This window comes from Parasteatoda tepidariorum, chromosome 2 (genome assembly GCF_982258835.1).
Source record: "Parasteatoda tepidariorum strain Cologne lab strain chromosome 2, Ptep-v5.0, whole genome shotgun sequence".
NCBI lineage: Eukaryota > Metazoa > Arthropoda > Arachnida > Araneae > Theridiidae > Parasteatoda > Parasteatoda tepidariorum.
Window position 1 is genome coordinate 124,301,178 of NC_141756.1, and position 25,373 is coordinate 124,326,550.

Here is a 25,373-nt window from a genome sequence, read left to right on the forward strand (position 1 = left end):
CTCTTTTAATAATGCTGATTACAAACGGTAGAACTACAAGATCAACATGTTTCAAGTGATCTGTGTCGAAAATATCAATAATCGTAATTCTGGGAATGTGAACGATAAATGAAACACAACAATTCAATTAAATAGTTTTTAGAAATATTATTGCAAAAATATATTTTACATTAGATAACTGTTAATAACCGAATTTCATTATCTGTTTGTTTTTATGAAAAATGTCTTCATGCGTAATCATTAAGGAAAAAGTAAATAAAATTTGGAAGAATTAAATATTAAATTAAACATAATTATTACAAATTTACAAGGAAATGTAATCCCAATTTTCAGAACCATCAAAATAAAAATCAGGTTTATTATAAAAATTATTAACCCTTTGACGGTTAGGGAAATGAGCAGTTTTAGTTTCATTAATTCCTACAGTATTACGAGCAAACAATAGTCGAAAGTGGCAACTGTTTTCCCCCTCCGTTCTTCCGAAAATGTCACCCTTCTCTGGCGATGCCGTAGATAGCTCGCCTCACGCATTTTAAAAAATTCTTAAAGTATTTGTAGTACAAAAATAACAGTTTTTACGTACTTTAAAATAAATAAATGATAATTATTAATAGTAAATTATAAATGATTATAATCAATTTTATAAATAATAGTTAATTATAAATATAAGACAAATATTAAATTGAAAGGATTAAATAAATACAACTAATGTAAAACTTTATAAAGCATTTAAATACAGTAATTACAGGGTATCCGCGCACCTGAAAAGTCATGAATTTCGGTATTGAACAGAATTTGTCATGAAATGTCATGATTTTAACTATTTTTTAAGGAAAAGTTATGGAAAGTCATGAATTTAGGTCGTCGAAAAATCTAGTTATTAAACTGGAATTTACCCCTCCCCCAATTTCTTGGTGTTCCGAATATCTGAAATTGTAACAAACTCCCCACTCACAGTCATATTTTATTTAAATATTAAATGTTTTTATCATGTTCTTTAAAAATTGTGTTCTTTCAAAAAATGAAAAGAAAAAAAAACGTCATTTCTTGAGCAAATTATGTGATTTCTTTGAGCAAATTATGTGAAGCTTCTGTGATTTCAGAATTTTTATTATTTATTTTTTTATTTTATCAATTTAAAATTCTAGCAGAAGCAAGCCAGTGATTGGCGAATTTGTTTTATTCCGAAATGAGAACAGAAAAATCAGAAGTATTTCTCTTCTTTCCCTCGAACAAGAAAAGTATCTTTAGAATGTAATTCTGCAGAATAAAAGAACAAAAAGTTACTTTTGTATTTTTTCAGCTATTTTATTGCTTCAGATCTTTATTTACGCTGTTTTTTAAATTAAAAATCTATAAATATGAAGATGCAGAGTATAACAGTTTTGGATACACCTATAATTTCAATTAATGTTATTATGAAGCTTTTTTAAATTTACTATTGTGTTTCTGTTGGAGAAAATAGTAACTTCGTAAAGTCATGAAAAATTCTTGGAATTAGTCATGGAAAGTCATGAATTTGAAAATCTAAAATTTAGCAGATACCCTGTAATTACCTAAGTACTCTGAACAAAGTCTTCATCAGACTGAAAACTTGATAAGCTTTCTGTATCACAATCATCATCATAATTATCTTACTTTCGCTTTTCAGCCATTTTACTTTACAAACATCCTAAAAAAACGCGCCAAAATATGCATAAAAAAAAACAAGGTAAAAAAATGAATTCCCCGTTCATTATGAAAAGAAATTCATGGAACCCATACTGCCATCTGTAGGCAGTAAAGCTAACTACGTTTCACGAGTAGGATTCGTTTTTAACATAATCAATGCAGAATAATAATGGCGAACGAGCTAAGCTCGTCAGCGCGCATTGGGGAAAAATTTAACTACGCGAGCAGTACTTGTTACTAACCATTGCAGTCAAAATCTTGCTCCCGAGCGGAACTCATTTGTGCACATTATGTCAATTGCGAGCCGAACTCATTCATAACTGTCAAAGGGTTAATGTCTTTACACTCATCATTAGGATTTTTGGTTTCCTGTTTTGCGATATTTATGTCTCTTATCAGGAATGAAACAAGCGATTTTCACTTCCCTAAAAACACAGTTGTACACCCTATTTCTTCTTTTTCATTTTCCTGTGTGGCATATTACATCTTGACACATTTGTGATGCAAAAATGTCTGCTTTCAAGAGCAGATAGTGGCATTTGTTTGACATTGTCCAAATTTGTTAGAAATTGTAAACAAATGATTTTTGAAATAAATTTTGAAAAAGTGAATTTAAAATTAATTAAAGAATGAAAAAATATTGCTAAACAAAAAGCTTCTAGATTCCAGTACAAAAAGAGAGGGGAAAAAATTGCCTTCCTTCATCTCTGTACAAAAAATTGAATGATTGTGCGATTGCATCTTGACACATTTGTGATACAAAAATGTCTGTTTTCAAGAGCAGATAGTGGCATTTGTTTGACATTGTCCAAATTTGTTAGAAATTGTAAACAAATGATTTTTGAAATGAATTTTGAGAAAGTGAATTTAAAATTAATTAAAGAATGAAAAAATACTGTGAAACAAATAGTTTCTGGATTCCAGTACAAAAAGAAAGGAAAAAAAATTGCCTTCCTTCATCTCTGTACAAAAAATTAAGCTGTGAGACTGAATAAGAAAATAGCTAACATTCATTAAATTCTATTATTTAAGTATTAGCCACAAAAAAAAAAAAAAAAAAATCACTGAGGTGAATAGTTAGCTAGCTTTTAATATTTTGGTAAGAGAAAAATCTTAATGAACAATTTTAAATGCAAAAATTTTCTCCTTATCTTTTAATGAACAGCAAAAAGTATTATATTCATTAACAAAGGAAAACGACGATAATGTTTATTGAGTTTTGAAGCCAGGCATCTCATATTTCAGTTCTTCGTTTGGAGTTTATGAAGCCATAATGTCTCAGGAATATTCTGCACCTCGATTTGCCAATGAGGTTTTCTCTGCTTGGGATTATTGCATTCAAGGTAGCAAAAATGCAGAAATTCATCGCAGAAGTTTTACTAACAATATAAGAGTAAGTGCCCTTTACAGAGCATTTTTTAAAAAATCAATTTTAATTTGTTAAAAAAAAGTAGTGAATAATGTTTTTTTTTTTTTCTTAGACAACTTTGTCAGAAATTGTGTACAAAAAAAAAGCTGAAGCAAGATCACAGAGCGTATGGATAAAATTGTATTGCATAAGATTTCTTGTGAATTTGTCAGTTATAGCATTGATTTCTGGAAGCTATTATATGATATTCACTCTTGTTCACTTGCAGCTGCGGGTACAATTTCTTTTTTATCCATGAATTTATTGTGGTGTGAAGTGTATGCTTATTTCACAATGAGCAATTAAAACGAAGTAAAAAAATCATGCTTGTAGAAATATTTATCGATTGCTGTATTTAAATCAATTTAACGTAATTGTGACAGTCAAAAGTAGAATATTTTCAAAACTGCTAATATTTGCTGTTTTTGAGGAACTTTTTCATAGTGGTGGTGAAATGACAAATACATTGTCAATAGTGCACAAAACTTTCTTAAATTTCATCAATGCCTAAAATATAGTTGCATCTTTTGAGACAGAATCATGGTGACATTGCAAAACAATGCCGAATTCTCGCAGAAAGATTTTTCCTATATTTTTATTTTAATAGTAGCTATTACCAAAATTAATCAAGTATCATTGTAAAATATAAAACTCGGTAAGGTATTATGTTATAATATAGTGTACAACCGTACCAAAGGAAATAATTTTAGACAAATTAGGGGGACCGCAATATTTAAATATGTATATACTTAATTATCTAAATGAAATAAAACTCTTATTTTATTAAATTATCTAAATAAAATAAAACTCTTATTTAATTTGGATAATTTATTTTTTAACTATTTTTTATCCTATTTATTCTAAGCTTGTTGTTTAATTGTTTATTATTATTATTTATTTTACTTATACATATTTCTATTGGCAGGAAGAAAATTATCCTTATCAACCAGGAATTAAAACTTTAATGTTGCAATATATGCCTGTTTTATCCGTGACAGCAATCAGAACAGCTTCTCCTTTATTTTTCTCATTTGTGACACAATTTGAAAAGTTTCATGCCAGAACAACTGTGAATTTATCTCTTGCAAGGTAACTTCATTTGACAACTATTCAACAATGAAAATGTCCATAAATTTGTCATTGGGTTTTGAAGTTAAAAAAAACAAACATATTAAATGGTACTATATACCTAGTAACATAATTTTCTAACTCAATTTGCATTACTAGCCTTCATCATCATCATCATCAATGGCTCGACAGCCCAGGGTGGGCCTTAGTCTTCTTAAGAAGTTTTCTCCAGTCTAACCTTTTTCCTGCTAGTGTTTTCCAGTTTTTAAGACCGAAAAGTCTTTTTCTAGGCCATCTATCCATCTCAGATTCAGCCTGTCTCTTATTCGTGTGTCAACTAGTCTGGCATTGAAAACTCTCTTGTTGTGGTACGATCTTCGTCCATTCTGATAAGGTGGTCTGCCCATTTTATTATTTGTCGTTTAATAAAGTTAATAATGTCAGGTCCATTATATGAGTTATGAAGCTCTAGATTTGATCTTCTAACAGGGATGAGATTCTTCCGCATATTTCCACTTTTTTTCTTCAGATTTTTCCCGCTAATTTCCGCTGAATTTTTTTTGTTTTTTTTGCACAAGTTAAAATATTTTATGCGGAATTTAATTTTCCGCAGAGCGAAATTATTGAAGTCCTCATTCCTCCCACTGAAGTTTCTCTAAAAATCATTTCCTTGGGATAAAACTGGTTGACCTTTATACAGGGATGAGATTTTTTTCGCTTTTATCTCTCGAATTTTAGCCTTTTTATCAAAAACTCCAATTCCCTAAAAGTTTCGTTTTTTTTTTAAAAATAAATATCTTGCTTTTTTTAAAAATTCAGTCGTTAAAGTAAAAAAAATTATATTTATTTACGATTTTTTTAAAAAAAAAACAGAAAATTCCAGCTGCGTCCTAGCTGCTAACCCTTCCGCATTTTTACTTATATTAGCTATTTTCTCCCATTTCACGCACAGAAAATAAGATTTTCCGTATTTTTTTTCCATCGGTGAGCTAGCTTGTATTTTCGTAATTCAGACGTCGCTGCTTCTTGTATTCTGGAGTGAAAGCAAACAAAAAAAGAGAAAAAAAATAGAGGTGGATTTGCAGTGAAAATATTTATTTGCTCATTCAATTAATCTTGTAAATTTTTTATTAATTATGTCCGCCAAAAATACTTCTCAAGACCTTTATCTCAAAGGTACCCAACATAGCCTCATCCGTACAATATATGGCTGAGATTTCACAAGCATATGTTAAAATTGTTAACATATGTTAAACATATCATGTTAAACATATCACAAACATATGTTAATATGTTAACAGACTTCATGCCCTCCGAAAAAGGCACGATTCTTAGCTTATTATTCATTCACCAGGAGTTGGTACTTGGCTCCACCTCCTTACTTCGCAGTATCATCTGCTATTATACCTTACGTTACTCTAACTAATTAAATATTTTTTAAATTTAAAAAACTGCAGTTTTCACAGCAAAATGTCTCAAAAAGTACAAAATATTCACTCAAAAGAGAGATATCAAATTTATAAAATATTTAATGTTAAAAAAATGCACATAAAGATGGGGGAATAAATCTTTTTGTCATACGATCTCCAAATATCAGGATTTTTCACATCCTTCTCCCAAAAATAACAAAATAGTATCGTCGGATGCCACGTGATGAAGGCGGAGCCAAGTGCCAACTCTTGGTGAACGAACTATACTCATAATAGAGGTTCTTTTTTTTCATAGAAAAAATTTTAATATTAAAACAAAAGCATTTTTATGTACATGAAAATTATTACCGTAACAAATAAAAAAATGAATTAATCCAAGAAGCTAACAGGAGTGACACGTCTGTTATATACAACTTAAATTGTCTGCATAATCAAAATCCCAAATATTTCTTTTTTTTTTTTTTTTTTTAATAATAATAATACTTATATAGGCTTATCACTTACCTCTTAGTTATACTTAACAACTTTAAAATTGCATAAATTGCTAACTTTTATAAGGAAGAGAAAAGTGCAAATTTAAATAAAAATGAATACCAAACACTAATCTCCTGCAAAGCAATAGGATAGAATGATAAGTTTATAAAAGTATTGTGACCCCTAAAATTCCTGAACTGTGATGGCTCGAGATAGACATGGTGCATAGCATTTTTGAAAGGTGCTTATTTTCGTTTTTTAAAAGCTCTTAAAGGTGCTTATTTCATTCAGTGTTTTTTAAAAGTGCTTAATTTTCCGTTTTCGAAAATGAGATATTTTTGTTTACCATGTCAATTTTCGACACGTATTATGCAAAAGCGTGCATTATGCAAAAAAGAAGGTAAGTTCGTTCAGAGAAAGTGCCCCTTATGTCTTATTTTGTAACTTAAAATATTGTGTGTTCTAATTAATTAGCATATTATGTTCGAAATTAAATAAAGTGAACCATGAAAGTCTTCGTGAACCATTAAGTTCTGATATGTGAAAATCCGTTCATTAGATCAATCGTCATTCTAGATGCACAATCAGAGTTTTTTCTTTTTTTTCCTTCATGTTTTGTTCATCATATGCTATATTGTTTATTCTAATTGTTTTTTACGTTCCGTGTATAGCTCATTTTATATTGTTTATTAAAATGCTGATATTTGTGTTTTAGGAGTGCTTTTATTGGACTCTCGTCTGTTGTTGTTTTAGTTGCTTCTTTTCAACATCAAATATTTTGCCAACCTGTAGATATTTGTGGCAAAGGTAAATCTCACTGTCATGCACCCATGGTGAGCTCTTTTAATGTTGTTGTCTAGCCATATAATCAGAGATAGACAAATTGCAGTTCTTCACGTAATTCCACGCTAGTAGATTTTGTGTGCTAACTTAGGGTTACACAAACTACTCTGCCAATTAGTTTTATCCCCCAAATTTTTTTTAAAATAATTTTCATTGTATGGTCTCATATAATGCATAGTAATCCTCTGCTGTGTAAATTAAATGTACATTTTTTCTGTAAAGAAAGTTGATCAGTGATGTAGCTAGATTGGTACCCAGACAACAGTATTAATATTTTTTGATGGACATAGTTAATAGTAAACGAAATTTTCTACTTTCTGAATATTTAAGATTTTTTTGTTCCGTAAAAAAGGTGATAGAATTATTTATGCATGCCTGGTATTATTTATTCAAATGCTGATTTATAAATACAGTGGAAAGTCGCGTATCCGGAATCGGCGTGACTTCCGGAAGTCCGGATAATAGATTTTTCCGTATGATAGACTAACAAGGTAAACAAAGTTTAAAATGATCTAGTAAACGATCTGAATCTAAGAAGCAAAAAATAAATTTAAATTATTCTTTGGGCAATAATGTTTTAGTATCAGAATGATATCTAATCAATCAAACACAAAATATTAGAAAAAAAATTATTATTACTTAAAATATAGAAAACGAAAAAAAATTTACAATTATGAAAATAGTAATTGCTCTCACCGCCATTTTGTATTAGAATGATTCAAGCAAGAAGGGAAAATTTCCGTCATTCATTAAGGTGGGTAGGTGGAAGAGAAAAATTTACTTCCTCTTACTTGTATAGAGAAAATATAGAAAGAAAGTTTGCCTCCTAAGTATTACATGATCAGGAGGAGAACAAATGTTTCTCAAGGATGTGTATCCTTTTAGACCTATTCAAGTTTTCCATTTTGACTCCCACTCCACATTAACGTTTCCACCCTATTTCTTCTTTCCCTAACACTCGAATGAAAAGGTTTCAGGAAATGCCTCTTTTACGAGCGCCAGCTGTATCTCCCTCTTTTCCTGAGGAGGAGCGTCACTCTTCCCCTTTATGATGATTAATGGGTTCAATACATGAATCACTAAAAGCCAAAGCAGGAAAAAACTCTTTTTTTTTTTAAAGAAGGGAAGAGATGGCTCTTATTAAGAGAGCTCTGTTTGAGGATACAACCTCATGTTGCTGTCAGAATGCATCAATCATTTACAATTTGATGCTAAAAACTATGCTGTCAACGATTTACTTCTAAAATTGTAAGCTAAATTAGAAAAAAAAGTTATTTTTAGAAAAAACAAGCATCTCAAACAAACAAATCTCTTCTCAACTATTAAAGCTAAGTAATTTTTATGGTATAAAATTTAGTGCAAACTTGAACAAAAAACATAATACAGTCGGACCTCTATTTAACGAAGTCGCTAAATCCCGAAAAAAAGTTCGTTATATGGAAAATTCGTTAAATAGAAAATCATCTTTTGAAATACTTACACAACGTAGAATAGGTTTTAAATTCATGGATACTAGAAATAATTAAAATTGCAATTGATGCACCTTTATCTTGTAATTTTTTTTTTTAATAGTCAGGCACTTTCGCTTCGACATTTTGCAGCCGTAAGAAAAGCAACAAGCAGCACTCTGATCAGCAATCTTAAAACAGGAGCTCTACCGAGTGAACAACGAGAAAGTTTAAAGTTTTTCTAGAAAGGAAGTGAACAGTGGGGGTGGAGATAATAGGACATGTCAATAAGGGACCAGGGACCACACACTTTGATGACCCATTCCTTTTATCTTCTCTGCTCATTTCCTATTCAAGGAATTTGACCCTTTCCCCCCTTTTCTAGTGGGATTGCATTTCCTGTATGAAATGCAAACAAAAAGGGAAAGGAATTTTACTGCTTTCTCTAAAAGTTAAGGGGATGCGAAAATCAGTTCAAGGTCATTTCCTCCATGAAATGCGTTAACAAGTTAATAATTTTCTCAAATATTTTGGGAAATGGGGAAAGTAGATCACAAAAAAAAAAAAAAAAAATTCGTTAAATAGAAAATTCACTTTGCTATTTAGAAGTTATTTAACGAAGAAATTCCCAAAATGTTCTTGGTTCCACGAAAAAATTCGCAAAATAGAGAAATTCGTAAAATGGAAGTTCGTTAAATAGAAGTCCGACTGTAGTTTATTTATTTAAAATAGCTTTATAATTTCTAACTAGTAAATTGGTTTTTACGCATAATTGTCTCAGTTTTTACAGACGCTAAACTGTATTCATTGATCCCCCTTTTCGTAACACGGACAAAAGTGGTATTTCCTCACAAGGATGACTAAAATTAAAATCGCTAGCAAAAAATCATTCGATAACAATTATCAAGTCGTGGAGGTAGCTCCTAAAAACGACCAACCTCTATCAAAGACAATTTTACTGTGGTACGGAGAGTGGTCAATCCTGAGAGGTTATAGTAATATATATATAATAGAAATTTGTTAAAATTTAACTTTTTAAAACTTAATTAGATTTGTTTCTCTTGATAAAAGTTATAAATTAAATACGGTAACAGAGAAATTTTCAGCAGGAAAATATTTTTTTTGCATTACACGTTTCGGCTATGTTAAACTAAGCTATTTATTTGTAAAGATTATATTTATGTACTAGCATGAAGAGACTACCATTTTGTATCATAAATTATTTATGTTGGTAGTTCATATTTTCGGGTATTATCATTTTAATTTGTTTTTTAATCACTTAGTTGGTTTTTTATAAAAAAAATAAATGGAAAATAAGTTTTATTTAATTTATAATAAACTTATTGATTTGATTTAAAGCTAATGTCTATTACCAAAAAATTCACTAAGTTACTATTCAAGTATTGTCATTGAATGTGTATCTTTGTGTTTAATCATCTTGTGTTTTTAAAACTTCGTACTCACATTTTACTATTTGTATAATTCCAGTAAGTAATGTAATTTTTGATAATCTTTTCTAGTGTTGGGAAACATATGTTGGCCAAGAGTTGTATAAGTTAAATGTCTCTGAGTTCTTAGTTTCTCTGTTCTTTTTCTTCTTAAACGTTGGTAGAAAGTAAGTTGCCATTTTTTCATAAATGAGTTAAGTAATTTCTATTAAAAGTAATATCTTTTAAATTATTATGAGGAGGGTCATATGCTGTGCATGTCTGTAATTACAGAACATTAATAAATACAGTCGAACACAGTTATAGTGGATTGTCTGCAGACCCAATATTAAGTTATAAATGGTATGTCCAAAATCCTAGAAAAATTGTTTTTTAGCAATCTGACAATTTGTAAGAATAGTGATTACGGAGCTGTGTTGGCTCAGGGGATAGAGCGTTTGTTTTCCAATGAGGTGAACTTGATTCAAATCCTAGCGATGACTGGTTGATAAAAATTCTGCATCCGGCTTGCACCGACCACAGTGCTGATGTGAAATATCCTCAGTGGAAGACAGATCATGGGTTAGAGTCCCCTTGCCGTCAGGCTAATCAAGGGAGGTTCTCGTAGTCCGTGCAAGGCAAATGCAGGTTAGTTCCATCAAAAATTCAACCGCAAAGGCACATTTCTCCCAACCTTTGTCTTCTGGATTGAACTACAAATTATAGGGCTACGGAGTTCAACATTAGTAGTCGTAAACCCAAAATTGGGTCGGCTGTTCAACAACGATTGTAAAGTAGAGATTATGGTTACACATAGTTGGTTTTTAAATTATCAGCTGATTAAATCAATAATAAATAAAATATTTTTAAAAAAAATAAGTTTTACATTCTATGGAAGGAATTAATGTTATTCAATGTACTAAAATTCAATTTCAAGTAGAGTTAGATGCTGATATAGTTCTCCAAGATTGAGAAAATTTCTCATTCTTTTGCAACCTAGGGAAAAAAGGTTGTGCTGCTTAATGACTTGTTTGTTGTAGTTTAAAAGCAAATATAATGCAATCACAACTCATTCAAGTTTAAATTTAAAGAAATTGTTAAAAAAAAAATGAATCTACTGTAAACAGAATACCAATTTTTCAACTGTTCACTATGAGTGTATGAAGTAATGTTAGTTAAATGAGACCACTGAGAAAGTTTACTAAAACCGTGGGTTTGACGTTATGGCCACACACACCTGGAATTATCAAGAAATTTTTTTCATACTAGAAAAGTCAGGGGGGAAAAACTAGAATTTTTTTCTTTGATTTTCAGAATTTTAGTTATTTTACTATCCGTTATACCCAAATTTTTTAGGTGGAAATTTATCGCCATACTGTTGAAATATCATCAGCTTTGCAATACTTTGCCTCAAAATTTGTTCTATTATTACCCTGTTAGTAATGTTAAAACTAAAATGCCACATATTACTCTGCCATGGTTGCTAAATGAATGGAGAAACTTTTGACTTTTTTGGAGATAATGGAACTATGCAATTTAGGAAAGGTAAAGATTGTGATGGAGGTGGTAAAAGAGGTTAGGATATTGCTTCTGTTCATAAAAGTATGTTATTTTTTCTTCTAGTCTGTGAGCTGAATCTATTTATCATTCAAGTTTGTTCCGATGCTTTAAGGTATTTTTTTTTCTTTTGACCATGGATATAAAGGCAGAAAGATCAAAATTGTAATGCTTAATAATTAATAACATTCTGTCTCTGTACCAAAAAATCTGAAATTAGCAAATTTTAGAACATGTTTTTTTCCAAATTTTTTAAAGATTTATAATTTTTAAAATCAAAAATAATATATTTTTGCAAATAAATTTTTTATATCATTCTAAAATTAAAAAATTTGAAAACTGATTTGAGTGGCCACCCTGTTAAAAAATATAGCATTTTAAATGAAATATTTTATAATATTCTCACTTTTTATGAGAATAAAAAACTTGCTGACCTGAATATTTTAAGATTTTTCTCTGGAAAAATCAGAGAAATTTGAAACCTAATTTGAGTGAACAGCTTCTTAATATTTTTATGCATTTCGCAATAGCTTTTCTCACTGAAATGTTATTAAATAAATATTTTCACTTATCTCTTCAATCACATTTGATTGGAATTGGAATTTTTTTTTTATGAAGTTCAAACTTTTTTAATGTTACCAAATCTCTTAATTCAATGGCTTGAAAATGTATTTTCTGAAATGCAAAATACTGAGTGTAATATAATTAGCTATTTTGAAAATCTTTGAATTATACTGGGGTGATTTGTATTCCAGAAGTACCTCTGAATTCTGGGTTTTTTGCATCATTCTTCCCGGTCTATAAACTAGAATCTGTGATTTATTATGTGAATATGGCAAAATTTCAGGTATATCAAGACCATTGGCTTGCGGACTTCTAACGAATCTAAAACTTGTGATCTGACAAAATTTTTAAGCTTTTTCTAAATCCCGTTAACGAGGCATACATTCTTTCACTAATTATGTAAAGAATTAAGTCTTACATGATTCTTTTGCGGATTTTTTTCATTTTGAATACTTGGAACTATGCTGTAATCTGCTAATATTGCGATTCTTACTCACGCAATTTTAATAGCAAACATAGATTTTCATATTTACCTGATTTAAAAGCTATGTGTTGCGATTCTGCAGGTCTGATATTCTGCATTAACCATATTCATCATCAATGGCTCGACAGCCCAGCATTGTTCTTGACCTTCTCAAGAAGTTTTTTCCAGGCTTACCTTTTTACTGCTAGTGTTTTCCAGTTTTTAAGACCAAATGGTCTTTTTCTAGGCCATCTATCCATCTCAAATTCAGCCTGCCTCATTTTTGTGTGCCAACTGGTCTGGCATTGAAAACTCTTTTTGTCGCACGGTCTTCGTCCATTCTGATAACGTGGCCTGCCCATTTTATTTTGCATTAATAGGTAATTTAACTATAAATGTTACATATGAAACATGTACAGTACATAAATTAATCTCAATTTTTTGCACATTCAGGGGTGCTACGCCTGCGCAATTTGCGACAAACTGAGACAAAACGGCATAACTGCGCCATTTTGCGACATTCAGCTCAGTTTCTGCCAAAGCTGTGGTTTTCTGAGACAAAACGTCCAAAATTTGACAAACCTGAATTCAGTTTCAAATATTAATCCGCATCGTCGTGAGTCATTGGAGAGCATTTTGCCGTTCTCGCCTCCTAAATACGTCATTTAAATGTCAGGCGAATCAGCTATTGGAATGCATATAGAATATGCGTTTCGTGTCTACAATTGGATTATGTACAGCAGTGAGTAGCAATCAGTATCGTATGCACGTGATCTTGTAAAAGAAGAGGGTATTCTTCTCTTATACTATTGGTTATTATCTTGCTTTTTTTTCTTAGGAAACTGTACAGTGCACATTAATTCAGGTATGAAAGACTTCCGCGAAAAAGCGGAAATCCGCTTTTTTCTCCCAATTTTTAAAATTTCCGACCATGTTCCAAAAACTAAAAATTTTAGGGAGTCCAATTAGAGAAACCCAAGCCGCCGGAACGATAGTCGTATTACCGCGACTTCCGCTATAGAGTGGAAAGGAGTCTAAGCGTTTCGTTTTGATTGCCGATATTTGATTTTTTTTTTTGTTTGGCTGATTTTCGGAATTTTAAATATTAGGAACTGCGCTGGAATATGCTAAAATCGCGATTTTTAATCAGACGATTTTAATATCAGTCATCGATTTTCGTATTTAACTGATTTAAAACTTACGTGTTGTGATTTTTTTTACGTTATTTAAAAATCGTACTAGCAATTCCTATTCACTCAATTTAAAAATACAATATCGCGATGTGTATTCTCGCGAGTTTAAAATCCAACGCCGCGATTCGTATTCACGCATTTTTAAATCCAATATTGCGATTCGTTATCGCGCAGTTGTAATATCAGATCTCGTTTTTCGTATTTGTATGCTATTTAAAAACTACTCATTGCGATTCGTATTCACGTGATCTAAAAATTATGCATCGTGATTCTTATTTACGCGATTCAAAAATTCAATATCGCTATTTGTATTTTCGCGTTTTTAAAATCCAACAGCACGATTCTTATTCACGTGATTTTAAAATTCAAAATCGTGATTCATATTCACGCGATTTTAAAATCCAAAATAGTGATTCATATTCACGCGATTTTAAAATCCAAAATAGTGATTAATATTCACGCGATTTTAAAATCCAATATCGTGATTTGTATTTTCGTGTTTTTAAAATCCAACAGCGCGATTCATATTCACATTATTTTATAATCCAAATCGCGACTCATAATCACTCCATTTTAAAATCCAACCACACGATTCACGTTCACGCGATTTTAAAATCCAATATCGTGATTAACATTCACGCGATTTTAAAATCCATTATCGTGATTCATATTCACACGATTTTGAAATCCAATATCGCGATTCATATTCACGCGATTTTAAAATTCAATATTGCGATTCATATTCACGCGATTTTAAAACCCAATATCGCAATTCATATTCACGCGATTTTAAAATCCAGTATCAAGATTCTAGAAAGAAGTAGAATTAAGTTTTTTCTTGAATTAGTTCCTGTAAAGATGTGATATATTTTTCTACAGTTGTTGCATTTAAGCAATTACTAAGTGCATTCATGATTACATTTTATGATTGTATATTTAGCTATATAAATTAAAAGAACATAGTCAACTAACTGATCTTGTGAATGCAAGAAAGTACAATCTACTAGTCAATGCCAATTAACTAAAAAGTTTACTTTTATACTTAATAAAGGATGCAAGTCATTTTAGAAAGAAAATTATATTTATAATGTGTCTTTTTAAATTGTTTATAATAGTTTTTATATATTTCTGTTTTGATATAAAAATGTATATATGCTAATTTTTGGCTATTAAGTGCTCCCTAAAATTTTCTTGAAAAATTCCTACCTAAAATATTTCAAAATTTCACTGCACCTCCTGAATTCTCTCAAAGAGTGTTTTTTTTTGTGTTGTTTACATTTTCTTAAACTCTCATTATTTAATTACTGAATTTCTCTTTTAATTATTGAAATCTGTAGACCTTCCATTGTAACTGCATAGTTATATATTTTGAGATGAAATTTGAGCTCAAAATAAAATGGGTATTTTCCCTTTTGAATTACCAAAACTAAATAGATATATCTTTTTAGAAATTTTGTGGACTCTTATAATTAATCATATGCAGGTTTTTTAAAATCCTAGCAATAGTTAGTGTATGTATAATTTTAGTACTCCTAGTATGCTATTAATGATTTTATGGATCCTGAAAATTATCTTTATATTGTTATCAAACTGATTAATAGTCATTTTAGCTGAGATAAACTGAGTCAAAAAATAATTTTAGCTGAGACAAAAAGAGATTTTAACTAGATGCAATTTCTGGTGAGACAATTTGATAATTTGCTAGTAGCACCCCTGCACATTATAAAATTAGAAATTATTCATAAAACTATATAACTATAACTATAAAACTATATATGAGATAAACTGAGTCAAAAAATAATTTTAGCTGAGACAAAAAGAGATTTTAACTAGATGCAATTTCTGGTGAGACAATTTGATAATTTGCTAGTAGCACCCCTGCACATTATAAAATTAGAAATTATTCATAAAACTATATAACTATTACTAAAATATTTTAGAAATTTGTGTGAAATAATTTTTTTTCCTTTTGCAGTTATATAACAAAGAAGTTTGACAATAGATTTACGAGATGGATCGGCAGTGCTCAATTTGTTCTACCTCAAGAAATTTTGGCTCTTATTTATCTGCAAACAATTACTTGGTATTCTTTTATCTATTACTTTTTTAAAAAAAATTATATCTCCAGTCGATGAATCTAAACATTCAATGTCAACTGCAGAGCTCATTCTAGGCAGAAAAAAGGGCAGGGTGCAAAAGTTTAAAAAAAGGGCATTATTATTCTAAAAAGGCAATAATTTCACGTTCTATTAAAAAGCATTGTCAATCAGTAAAAGAATTTTTTTTAAACTTAACTGAGAGTAGCAAAGCAATCATTAATTACTTATTTTCATTAATAAATTAACATATATATCGAGTTAATGAGCTAATTAGCTTAGTAATTTATTTAAAATGCATGCATATATTAATAAAATAATAAATGTATGTTTTTAAGTGTGTATAGATAGTTATGATTTAATAATTAAAATGATTAATAATAATTATGATTTAATGATAGTGGAAGTAACTGCAATTTTTCAAAGACAAGTGCAACAATGGGTTGTGATGGCTATTTTTCCTTTCCCATATAAATCTATGTATTGACAGCAATGACAAACTAAATAAAAAGAGTTAAAAATAACAGTTCATGAAATCCATTGTAGAGTTTGGGGGAAAAGTAAAGAAGGGTTGGATGAAAAAGGAAAGAAGGGTTCAGGAAAGAAAGGGCAAAAAGGGTATGGAGTCTATTACATCAGGGCACTAATTTACTTCAGGGGCAACAGGGTGAATTCTTTTGACTAAAAGGGCAGCAGGGTGCTGCGCCCTGTTTACCCTTCCTAGAATGAGCTCTGGTCAACTGAACTTAAATGAGCCAAATATTATTCATGATGCCCTTTGGCATTTGCAGCTCCACCCTGATTATCGTTTTTTATTGGTTGTTTAATGTGTTCCCATTATATTTTCATTGGTAGTAAATCATGTGTTAAGATGTTTTCTCATCGGCTATGTCTGATGATGGCCTTAGGTTTTTATGTTGCAGAGCTACTTGGATGATTTGAAATTAGGGATGAGATTTTTCCGCTATTTAGCGGATTTCCCCTTTTGTCTCTCGAATTTCAGCCTTTTTTATTAAAGACTCTGATTCTCTAAAAGTTTCGATTTTTTTATAAATATTCCTCTTTTTCTGAAAATTTAGTCGTTGAAATAAAATTATATTTATTTCCGATTTTCAAAGATAAACAAAAAAAATTCAAACTTCGTAGCTGCCAACCCTTCCTCATTTTTACTTATTTTAGCTATTTTCACCACTTTTACGCACACGAAATAAAATTTTACGTATTTAGCTCGTATATCTGTAATTCAGACATCGCTGTTTGATGGCACGAAAGCAAACGAAATAATAATAAATAAATAGCGGAGGATTTGCGGTGAAAATATTTATATGCTCATTCAATTAATCTTGTGCAATACTAAAAAGGCATTTAAGAAATCCCAAGTCCAGAATATGCTAATATCTCGATTCTTATTTGCGCCATTTTAATATCAAACATCGATTTTCGTATTTACCTGAATTAAAAGTTACGCATTGCCATTCTTATTCACGCGATTTAATATTGTACATTGTGATTCTCATTTACGAGATTTAAGAATCCAATATCGCGATTTGTATTTACGTATTTTTAAAATCCAGTGTCGGCAATCATTTATGCAGTCAACATGTAATATCAAATATGGATTTTCTTATTTATGTTATCTAAAAATTGTGTATAAAGATTTGTATTTTCGTATTTTCGAAATCCAATTCAAGTGATTTAAAAGCCACATATCAGCATTCATAATCTCTAAATTTAAAATCAAATATTGCAATACTTATTCACACGATTTTAAAAGTGCATGTGATTCATATTCATACAATTTTTAAATTAATCATCGGGATTTATAATCACATGGTTTAAAAATTGCACTTTTTTTTGTCAAATTTTGATAGCTTCTACATGTATATATATTCATTCTTGGATTTCCTCTTTTTTATTTTATGACTACTCTGTGAAATGGAAGGGAATGAGAGAAAAATTCTAATTGTATACAGGTGGTTATCAAAATAATGGAAACACCCTAGATTTTGAAGACTTGAGAATTGCTGCTCTGCCGTAAATGTTCTCTTTATGAAGGTATCTCCTAACTGTAATTGTTGACACTGGAGAATCCAGATGCTGATTGAGCTCTGCGGTCACTTTGGCTGCAGTTGTTTTCTTTTTAGACATTACAATCCTCTTCAATATCCATCTGTCTCTTTCACTCAGCTTCTCCTTCCGTCTACTATTTTCCTTTGCTGAGCTTGTCTTTCCTCGCTGTGTGTATGCTGTCATGACTTTAGACACCGTACCTCTAGAAACGCCTAAAAGCTGAGATGTTTCGGTCACTGTTGCTCCAACTAGTCGGGCTCCTACAACTTGGCCTCTCTGAAAATCTGTGAGGTCTGACAATCAAAACGTAGACAACTCTGCTAAAGCTCTCTCATACCACCTAATATATGTACTTTTTATATTAAAAAAAACTGGTAGCTAAGATTATATTTTAATGCTTATGAAGCGAATTCTTAAATGTCCCTTTTATTCAAAGTGTTTCCATTATTTTGATAATCACCTGTATATTTACTCATATAGAAGAGAAAAATAAAATTATTAATTAACACCAGAATCAAAGATAATTGCAATATCTTACTTTGATTTAATGTTATTCTAAGTCTAATGGTGTTAAGCGATTTCCCCCACCTCCTCCTTCGATTGTCTAGAAGAATGACTTAAGCAGGGTTGCCACAGGCGACTAAAATGCAACTATTTTTGGCATGAGACGACTATGGCAATTTATTTTTGCCTGAAAAGGCTCAAAAAGCAACTATTTTCAGGAAAAGGAGACTATTGGGAGACTTTTCTGTACTCCTAGCGATGTTTCTTTTTACGCATAAATTGGGTGGAAAATCTGCACGCCACAAGATAGTTTCTGAACACACTAAACTTTTTTTTTCTTAAAAAATAAAAAAAAATTAAAATTTTAAATTGCAAACACTTTTTAATTCGTTCAATCACTTTTACCGTGCTTTTTTACCAGATATTTTCACTTTTTAATTCGTTCAATCTGCACAGATTCCGTTGTAAGTCTATTTCATTTCTCGATCGTCTTTTCAATGATTATTGCTACGGAATTCCACATGATTTTTAAAAGAAAGAAAAAGTCATTTTTAATACGATATTATGATGCGTGAATTTCGAATTTGAGTAATCACTTTTCATATATATATAAACATTTACGTTTATATAAAAATTATCATATTTGCCACCAACTTGACTGAATGGATCATGGTATATGACAATTAAGTCATTAACAAAATTTTAGTCATATTTTTGATGAATTTTTTTTCTTATTTAGGCAACTATTTTCCTAATGTTTGGCTACAATTTTCATGTTTTAGACTACTAAAAGCAATTATTTTGTTCATTTTTTTCTGTGGCAACCCTGCTTAAATTAAACTTTGGTGGCATGTTTTTTCAAGTGACTCCTTCTGCAGAAGTACTAACTAGCTCTTCACGATTTTCATTATGGAAGTGAAGTCAAAAATTATTTCTAAAATTTTTCAAGGTTTTAAAAGAAACACTAACATACTAATCAGGTTTTTTGTGTAAATCTTTTAATATTTGAAATGTTGTGGCTTTTAAAATCAAATGCAAAAGCATAAATGTCACTTCCTTTTTAAACAGTTACTTCAAGATATTTTTTCTTCCTTTAAAAATGAAAAGTTTGTAAAAAAAAAAAAAAAATTCTGAGAAAAGCAATTAAATTTAAATATGAATGCTATATGTAAACTGTAAGTTTGAACCCTACATTAAGTAAAAGATAACGTTTTATATATTAGCAGGATGCGTAGTGTTTTTAAAAAGTGTTTAAAGGTGCTTATTTTTGTTATTCAAAAGCCCTTAAAGGCCCAAAGTAAAATGTGCTTAACTTTCCCTTTTTGAAATGATATTTTTTTTTACCATATCAGTTTTTGTCACTTATTATCCCAAAGCGTGCTTTTCACATAGTTCTATTCAATATTTGTACAATTCATTCAACTATAATCTATTTTGGCGTATCGTCGGTCCATAGGGTATGAAAGCGCCAATCATTTTACATGTTAGATGAAATACTTGCGAGTCTGCATCTAAGACTACTGACCTGAGTTCTGTGAGATTATTCATCTCATATGTACAATTCTGCTGCATTTTGCAATATACTCTCAATTTCAGACTTATTTTCCTTCCTCTGATATTGAACCGAAAAATCTCTGGATCATTTTATAATGGCTAATGTATTCCAGGAAAGAGTTCTTTGTCAGAAACTATTTATTTTATCATGATTATGTAAAGTCTTTGAAAATTATTTTGCATTTTGTGAATGTATATAGTGCTTAAAAACATTTTTAAGTGCTTAAAAAGTACTCAAAAGGTGCTTATTTTTTGTTGAAAGATTTGGCTATGCACCCTGAATTATGAGAAAGGCAATAAAATTTAAATTTAAACATGAATGCTATATTGAAACTGTAAGTTTTAACCCTACATTAAGTATAAAATAACGTTTTATGTATATTAGGTATTTGTTTATTTACAGGCTTGGTGTATTATATTCTCCTTTACTTCCTCTTATGTTGATATTGAAATTTATTGTTTTGTTCTATACCAAAAAGGTTTGCTACTCTTCTTTATTAATTTCTTTTTTAAAAAAATTAAGTTGCACCATTAGATAAGAAATAGGAGAGTTTTTATAATGTAAAGCCTCGCTACAATAATAATTTGGCGACCAAATAAATATATTGTTGTAGAGGGATGTATTGTTATAGTGAGGGCCTTTCGATATGATAGACTTTTAATCATGTTAATTTATTAAAAACTTCTACTGAACAATGATTTTATATTTCAACCTTTTTTAGCAGTTTTCTTTTATATAAAAGTAACCCTTACGTAAAAATGTTCATGGTGAACTTCTAATTAATTATAAAATAGCTTTTTTAAAAAAAAAATTTCAAAAATCCTGATCTTCTGTAACAATATGATGAATAAAAAAGTTTTCAAAATAATGTGTTAAAAAATTTAAAAAAAAGAATAGTTTGAATTGTGAAAATTAAAAAAAAAATTGCTAAGTTTAACTTCCTAGAATTTTTTTCTCTCAGAAAGATAAGCAAAGTCACTATAAACTTAGTTAATAACTATTATAATGTATATTAGTTAGAATTATTATTATATATATTGGTTAAATTGCTACTTTAATAACATGTAATTTATGTAGAGTTGTATTAGAATATGTTTGATACAAAATAAGTATGTACTCTATATTTAAAGAAGTTCTTGCACATCATATAGAAAATCTTAACACTTCCCTAACACAGTGCTCACTGAGGGGTGTCTATGCTATGAGATATTTGCTTTTTTATTTTTACTAATCTTTTCATTGATATTCACTTATACTACAAACTGATCTATTTTGTTCCAAATTATATGTTTTTTTGAATAATGAATATTTTTTTTCGTAAAAGAGATGCACCAACTTTTAATATATGTGAATAACACTGACAATTTGTCTCACAACTTGAAAGGACATAAAAAAAGATTTTGTAAATAAAGTCTACAAAGATGGTACTTCAATACATTAATGCTATGTATCTAACACAAATAGTAGTTGTTCTTGTAATTCCGAATAAAACTTGTCCTGATTCGTAATTTTTGTTCTGATATTCCAGATTTTTTTAAAATTCAAATATCAATAACAGAAAAGTGTAAAAAAAGATTGTTTTGTAAACATCAAATAAAAAACGATATATTAACATAAACTTATTTATGTTCATTCTAAATTGTTTGCTTAAGAATATTTTTGGGTGAATTTTCTTTCTTTTATAACTAAATTAAAAGTTGTTTAGAGCTTCTTTTGCACAGAAATGGCTCTTATGGTTTTAGTTCAAATGGATTGTTCACATTCCTAATAAACAATCTGTGTAGTGTGCAACCTATCACATATTTTTGGATTTATAAATTTTTTTCTTCAAATTCATGTGTTAAGTTGCTTAGATAATTTGTTTCTGTTGTAGAAAAGTTCATGAGAGTATGCTTGCAAAATTCTAACTCCAAATCTTTTAATGTGATTGAAGTATGTATTAAAAAAAAGTGTTTAAAATATTTTTGCAGGTTCATTTTGAAGAATCTTAATGTGAACTAGATAGGAAAGATGGTAACTAATGATGCTATTCCAACAAATGTCCCTTAATTCTTCCAAAAAAAAAAAACTGTCAAGAATAAGTTGCCAAAAAAACAGGATCAGTTTTAGATAATCTAATGCAATTCTTCTCCATTTGTTTAGTTTTTTATTTTATTAATATTAAGAAACCAAAAATTTGTATAGACTGTTTCTTTCTAGTAATGAATAATATCTTAAATAACAATAATAATAAATTTTGTAGTGAATTTATTCAACTATAAAAAAAGTTTTACATAACTTGTCAATAACTTACTTTTCTTTACTGATTATCCTAGTCAAGGTTAACGTAGTTTGCAGTAATAAATTGTCAAATCTTCTAACTCTTCCGCATTATGGAAAAGTTTTTGGCTCTGAAATGGCGAACGAGTCAACCTCAGGGGCTCTAGGAAATATGAATTGGCAAAGATTTTAAAACTGGAATACTATAAAACGCTTTTTAAATATAAGTTTTCATTACTTTTCTTTAATATGCCAAATAAGTTGTCTCTATTCTTCCAACCAATTGTCAATGTATTTCTAGGCTACTGTCATGAAGTATTCTTCGCCTGCAACTACTATCTACAAAGCTTCTCGATTCAATTCCGTGTACATATTTATATTAATGATAACATTTCTCATAGTTGTGACGATTCAGTTTTACACTTGCAGGAAGTAAGTTGATCTTTCTTTTGATGAAATATTCAAATGTGATTAGGGACTCACTTGTAAAATACATCAATTTTATATGTGCTGTCTTATTTTTAATATTTGATTAGCATTGAAAAAAATGACTTAAAAGAACATTTTATTTCAAACTATATAAACCTAAAAACAAAATAATTCAACCCTATGAAAGGCTTTTATTTCCCCCCCCCCTTGTCACATGAATGACATTTTCTAACACTCAAATGGGCACAATCAAAACAAGCTGTCACTAACACAGCACCTAGCTACAGTCCCCTGGCCAAATTATTAGACGCACAATTAGATTCTATGTAAAATTTTCATTATTAGGTGATACTATGCAGCTTCATTGTTTTTGTGAGACTGAAACCTGTTTACGTTTGTGTATCAATTGTTTAACATTGTAATGCATCACATTAAAAATAAATACAAATAGAGGAAGTATATAAGAATTCCTCTGAATAAAAACCCATTACATGTACGTTTAAATATAAAAGTATTGCCTATAAACGCGTGCATATCATGTCACTATTAAAACACTACAGTGCGTCTAATTATTATAAAATACTAATATAATACCTGATATTATAAGTATTCTATGTTTACATAATATATCGTCTTATTTATCCAATTTTCGAATTTATGTTATACATCGTCTCATTTAACCAATTGATGCACGAACGTAAACAAGTTGAAACAGTCTCGTAAAAACAATAAAGCTGTATAGTATCACCTGATAATTAAGATTTTAGGAGAATCTTATTGTGCATCTAAAAATTTGGACAGGGAACTGTAGAAAGAAAAAAAACGTAAATTTTTCTTTTATTTATGTTCCTAATATTTTTATAAAAAGAAGTGTTTATATTATTAATGTCTGCCTTTGTTGAAACAAATACTAAAGAAGGAATTTCTTTCATTAGAATCACTCCATCCTATGGCTGCAGTCCTTTTCGATATTACGATTCTATGAGTGCAGTCTTGACCGAACAATTGGAAAAACTCCCTCATTTCTTGCAGTCCTTGAGATTCTTTCTAACTGGATGGTTTTTCGTTCCTGCCTACATTCTCTTATGGTAATTGACTATCTTTTCTGAGTATGCCCTTCACATGATTAAGTGTAGAGTGATTCCGAAGTCAATAAATTAAAATGGAAATATTTATTTGAAACGAAAAATAGCACGTCTGGTACACCTCGTTTCGTGAATCAATTTGAATTTTGCGATTTCATAATCATAAAACTATCCATGTCACAAGAGAGTTTTTCAACTCACTTCAATCTCTTGTCCTTCTGAATTTTGTTCTTTTTTTTTTCTGGTTGGCTACCCACCTGGAATTATCAAGGGTTTTTTATACTGGGAAATTTGGATAAAAACCTGGAAAAATCAGGGAATTTTAATAAAAAGATGGAATTTTTTCATCAATTTTCTTAATTTTCCTGTTATAAGTCCTTACTAAGTTCCTTAATTTTAATTTCATCGATTTTCTTAATTTTACTGTTATATGTTATTTACTAAGTTCCTCAATTTAAATTATTTTACCATTCATTATACCCACTTTTTCTAGCAAAAATTCAGCTCCAAACAGTTGAAATATTTTATATACTTAGCAATGCTCTACCTGCATGAAAATTTGCTCCATTATAACGCTTAATAGGGTACTGGAATCCCACTTAAAACTCTGCCATGGTTGATAAATGTTTAAAGAAACCTTTGACCTTTTTGGAGATTATGGGACTATGCAATTTAAGAAAGGGAAAGATTGTGGTGGAGGTGGAAGAAGATGTTAGGATACTTGCTTCTGTTTATAAAACAGAGGTACTAATTGTATTCCGCGGGTACCCCAAAATTCTGGGTTTTTCGTATCATTCTTCCGGATCTGAAAACTAGGAGCGGGGCATCCAATTTTTGCGCAAATATTGCAGAATTTGTTTTCAGTACTGCATAAATCGAGACCATTGGTTGCAACTTCCGTGAACCAAAACTCATAATCCATCAAAATTGTGAAGCTTTTTCTATACTCCGTTAGCGAGACGTTTACATACATTCTTTCGATAATTACATGAAGAATTACGTCTTACGTGATTCTTTTGGTTTGGTGGATTTTCGCCTCTTTAAATATTTGGAATCTGCTAATATTTGGATTCTAATTTATGGGATTTTAGTGTCAAGCATCAATTTTCGTATTTTCCTGATTTAAAAAATACACATTGCGATTAGTATTTAGGGGAAGGTTGGATAAAACGGGATACCATTATTGTTTTTATTTACTAGGGAAAATCTGTTAAATAGAACGACACATTATTTCTTTTATAGCTACATTACTTATTGAAGCTCAGAAAAAACATATTTTAAACTAATTTTAATGACTGTGAAATAGGAAAAAAAATCATTTTCCAAACTCTTACATATCCCGTTTTAGCATACCTGGGTCGGACAAAACGGGATAGGGCTTACAATGTTTAATTTTTTGCCTAAAACTAACTAAAAACATAATTAATTGACAGAAAACTGTAAAGAAAAAATTTCTAAAAATTTTATTTATGGGATTTTACTGCTTCTAACATTTTTATATAAACTGTTGTTTTATAATTAAGTACACAAAAATAATGATGCTATATAAGTTTTTAAAGATTTTATGAGTTTTCAACCATGAACACTTATTCCATCATTTTCACTGTCGTCATTTGGAATATCATTTGGAGTAATCCTATGTTTACTTAATAGAGAATTTAAAAGTTCAAAAAACTATTTAACTGCAGTGCGATTAAACCCTTTTTCTCGGACCATACCCGTGGTTTTTGGAGGCTAAGTTCTTCATGCCTACCAAGAAATAATTGCAACCAACACTTCCCAGCCATTTTTTCCCTGTGTTAAAATTATGCTTAATATTGTTTCTCTCA

At 29.9% G+C, this 25,373-nt stretch overlaps 1 protein-coding gene across 8 annotated transcripts in view; it reads left to right on the forward strand.

The window, feature by feature from the left end:
• The window catches only part of LOC107440360 (transmembrane channel-like protein 7), a 60,939-nt gene that overhangs the window by 30,420 nt on the left and 5,146 nt on the right, over positions 1-25,373 (forward strand). For 4 of the 8 annotated variants that reach the window (XM_043053776.3, XM_043053789.3, XM_043053777.3 and 1 more), the window contains 9 exons: positions 2,917-3,064; positions 3,153-3,314; positions 4,005-4,168; positions 6,767-6,884; positions 9,863-9,957; positions 15,522-15,629; positions 20,174-20,249; positions 22,332-22,462; positions 23,395-23,547. In XM_043053776.3, coding sequence (XP_042909710.2) covers positions 2,917-3,064; positions 3,153-3,314; positions 4,005-4,168; positions 6,767-6,884; positions 9,863-9,957; positions 15,522-15,629; positions 20,174-20,249; positions 22,332-22,462; positions 23,395-23,547 — 1,155 coding nt within the window. The remainder of the gene's footprint in view (positions 1-2,916; positions 3,065-3,152; positions 3,315-4,004; positions 4,169-6,766; positions 6,885-9,862; positions 9,958-15,521; positions 15,630-20,173; positions 20,250-22,331; positions 22,463-23,394; positions 23,548-25,373) is intronic. The other 4 variants (XR_011636272.2, XM_087158271.1, XM_043053779.3 and 1 more) reach the window with 4 other exon arrangements.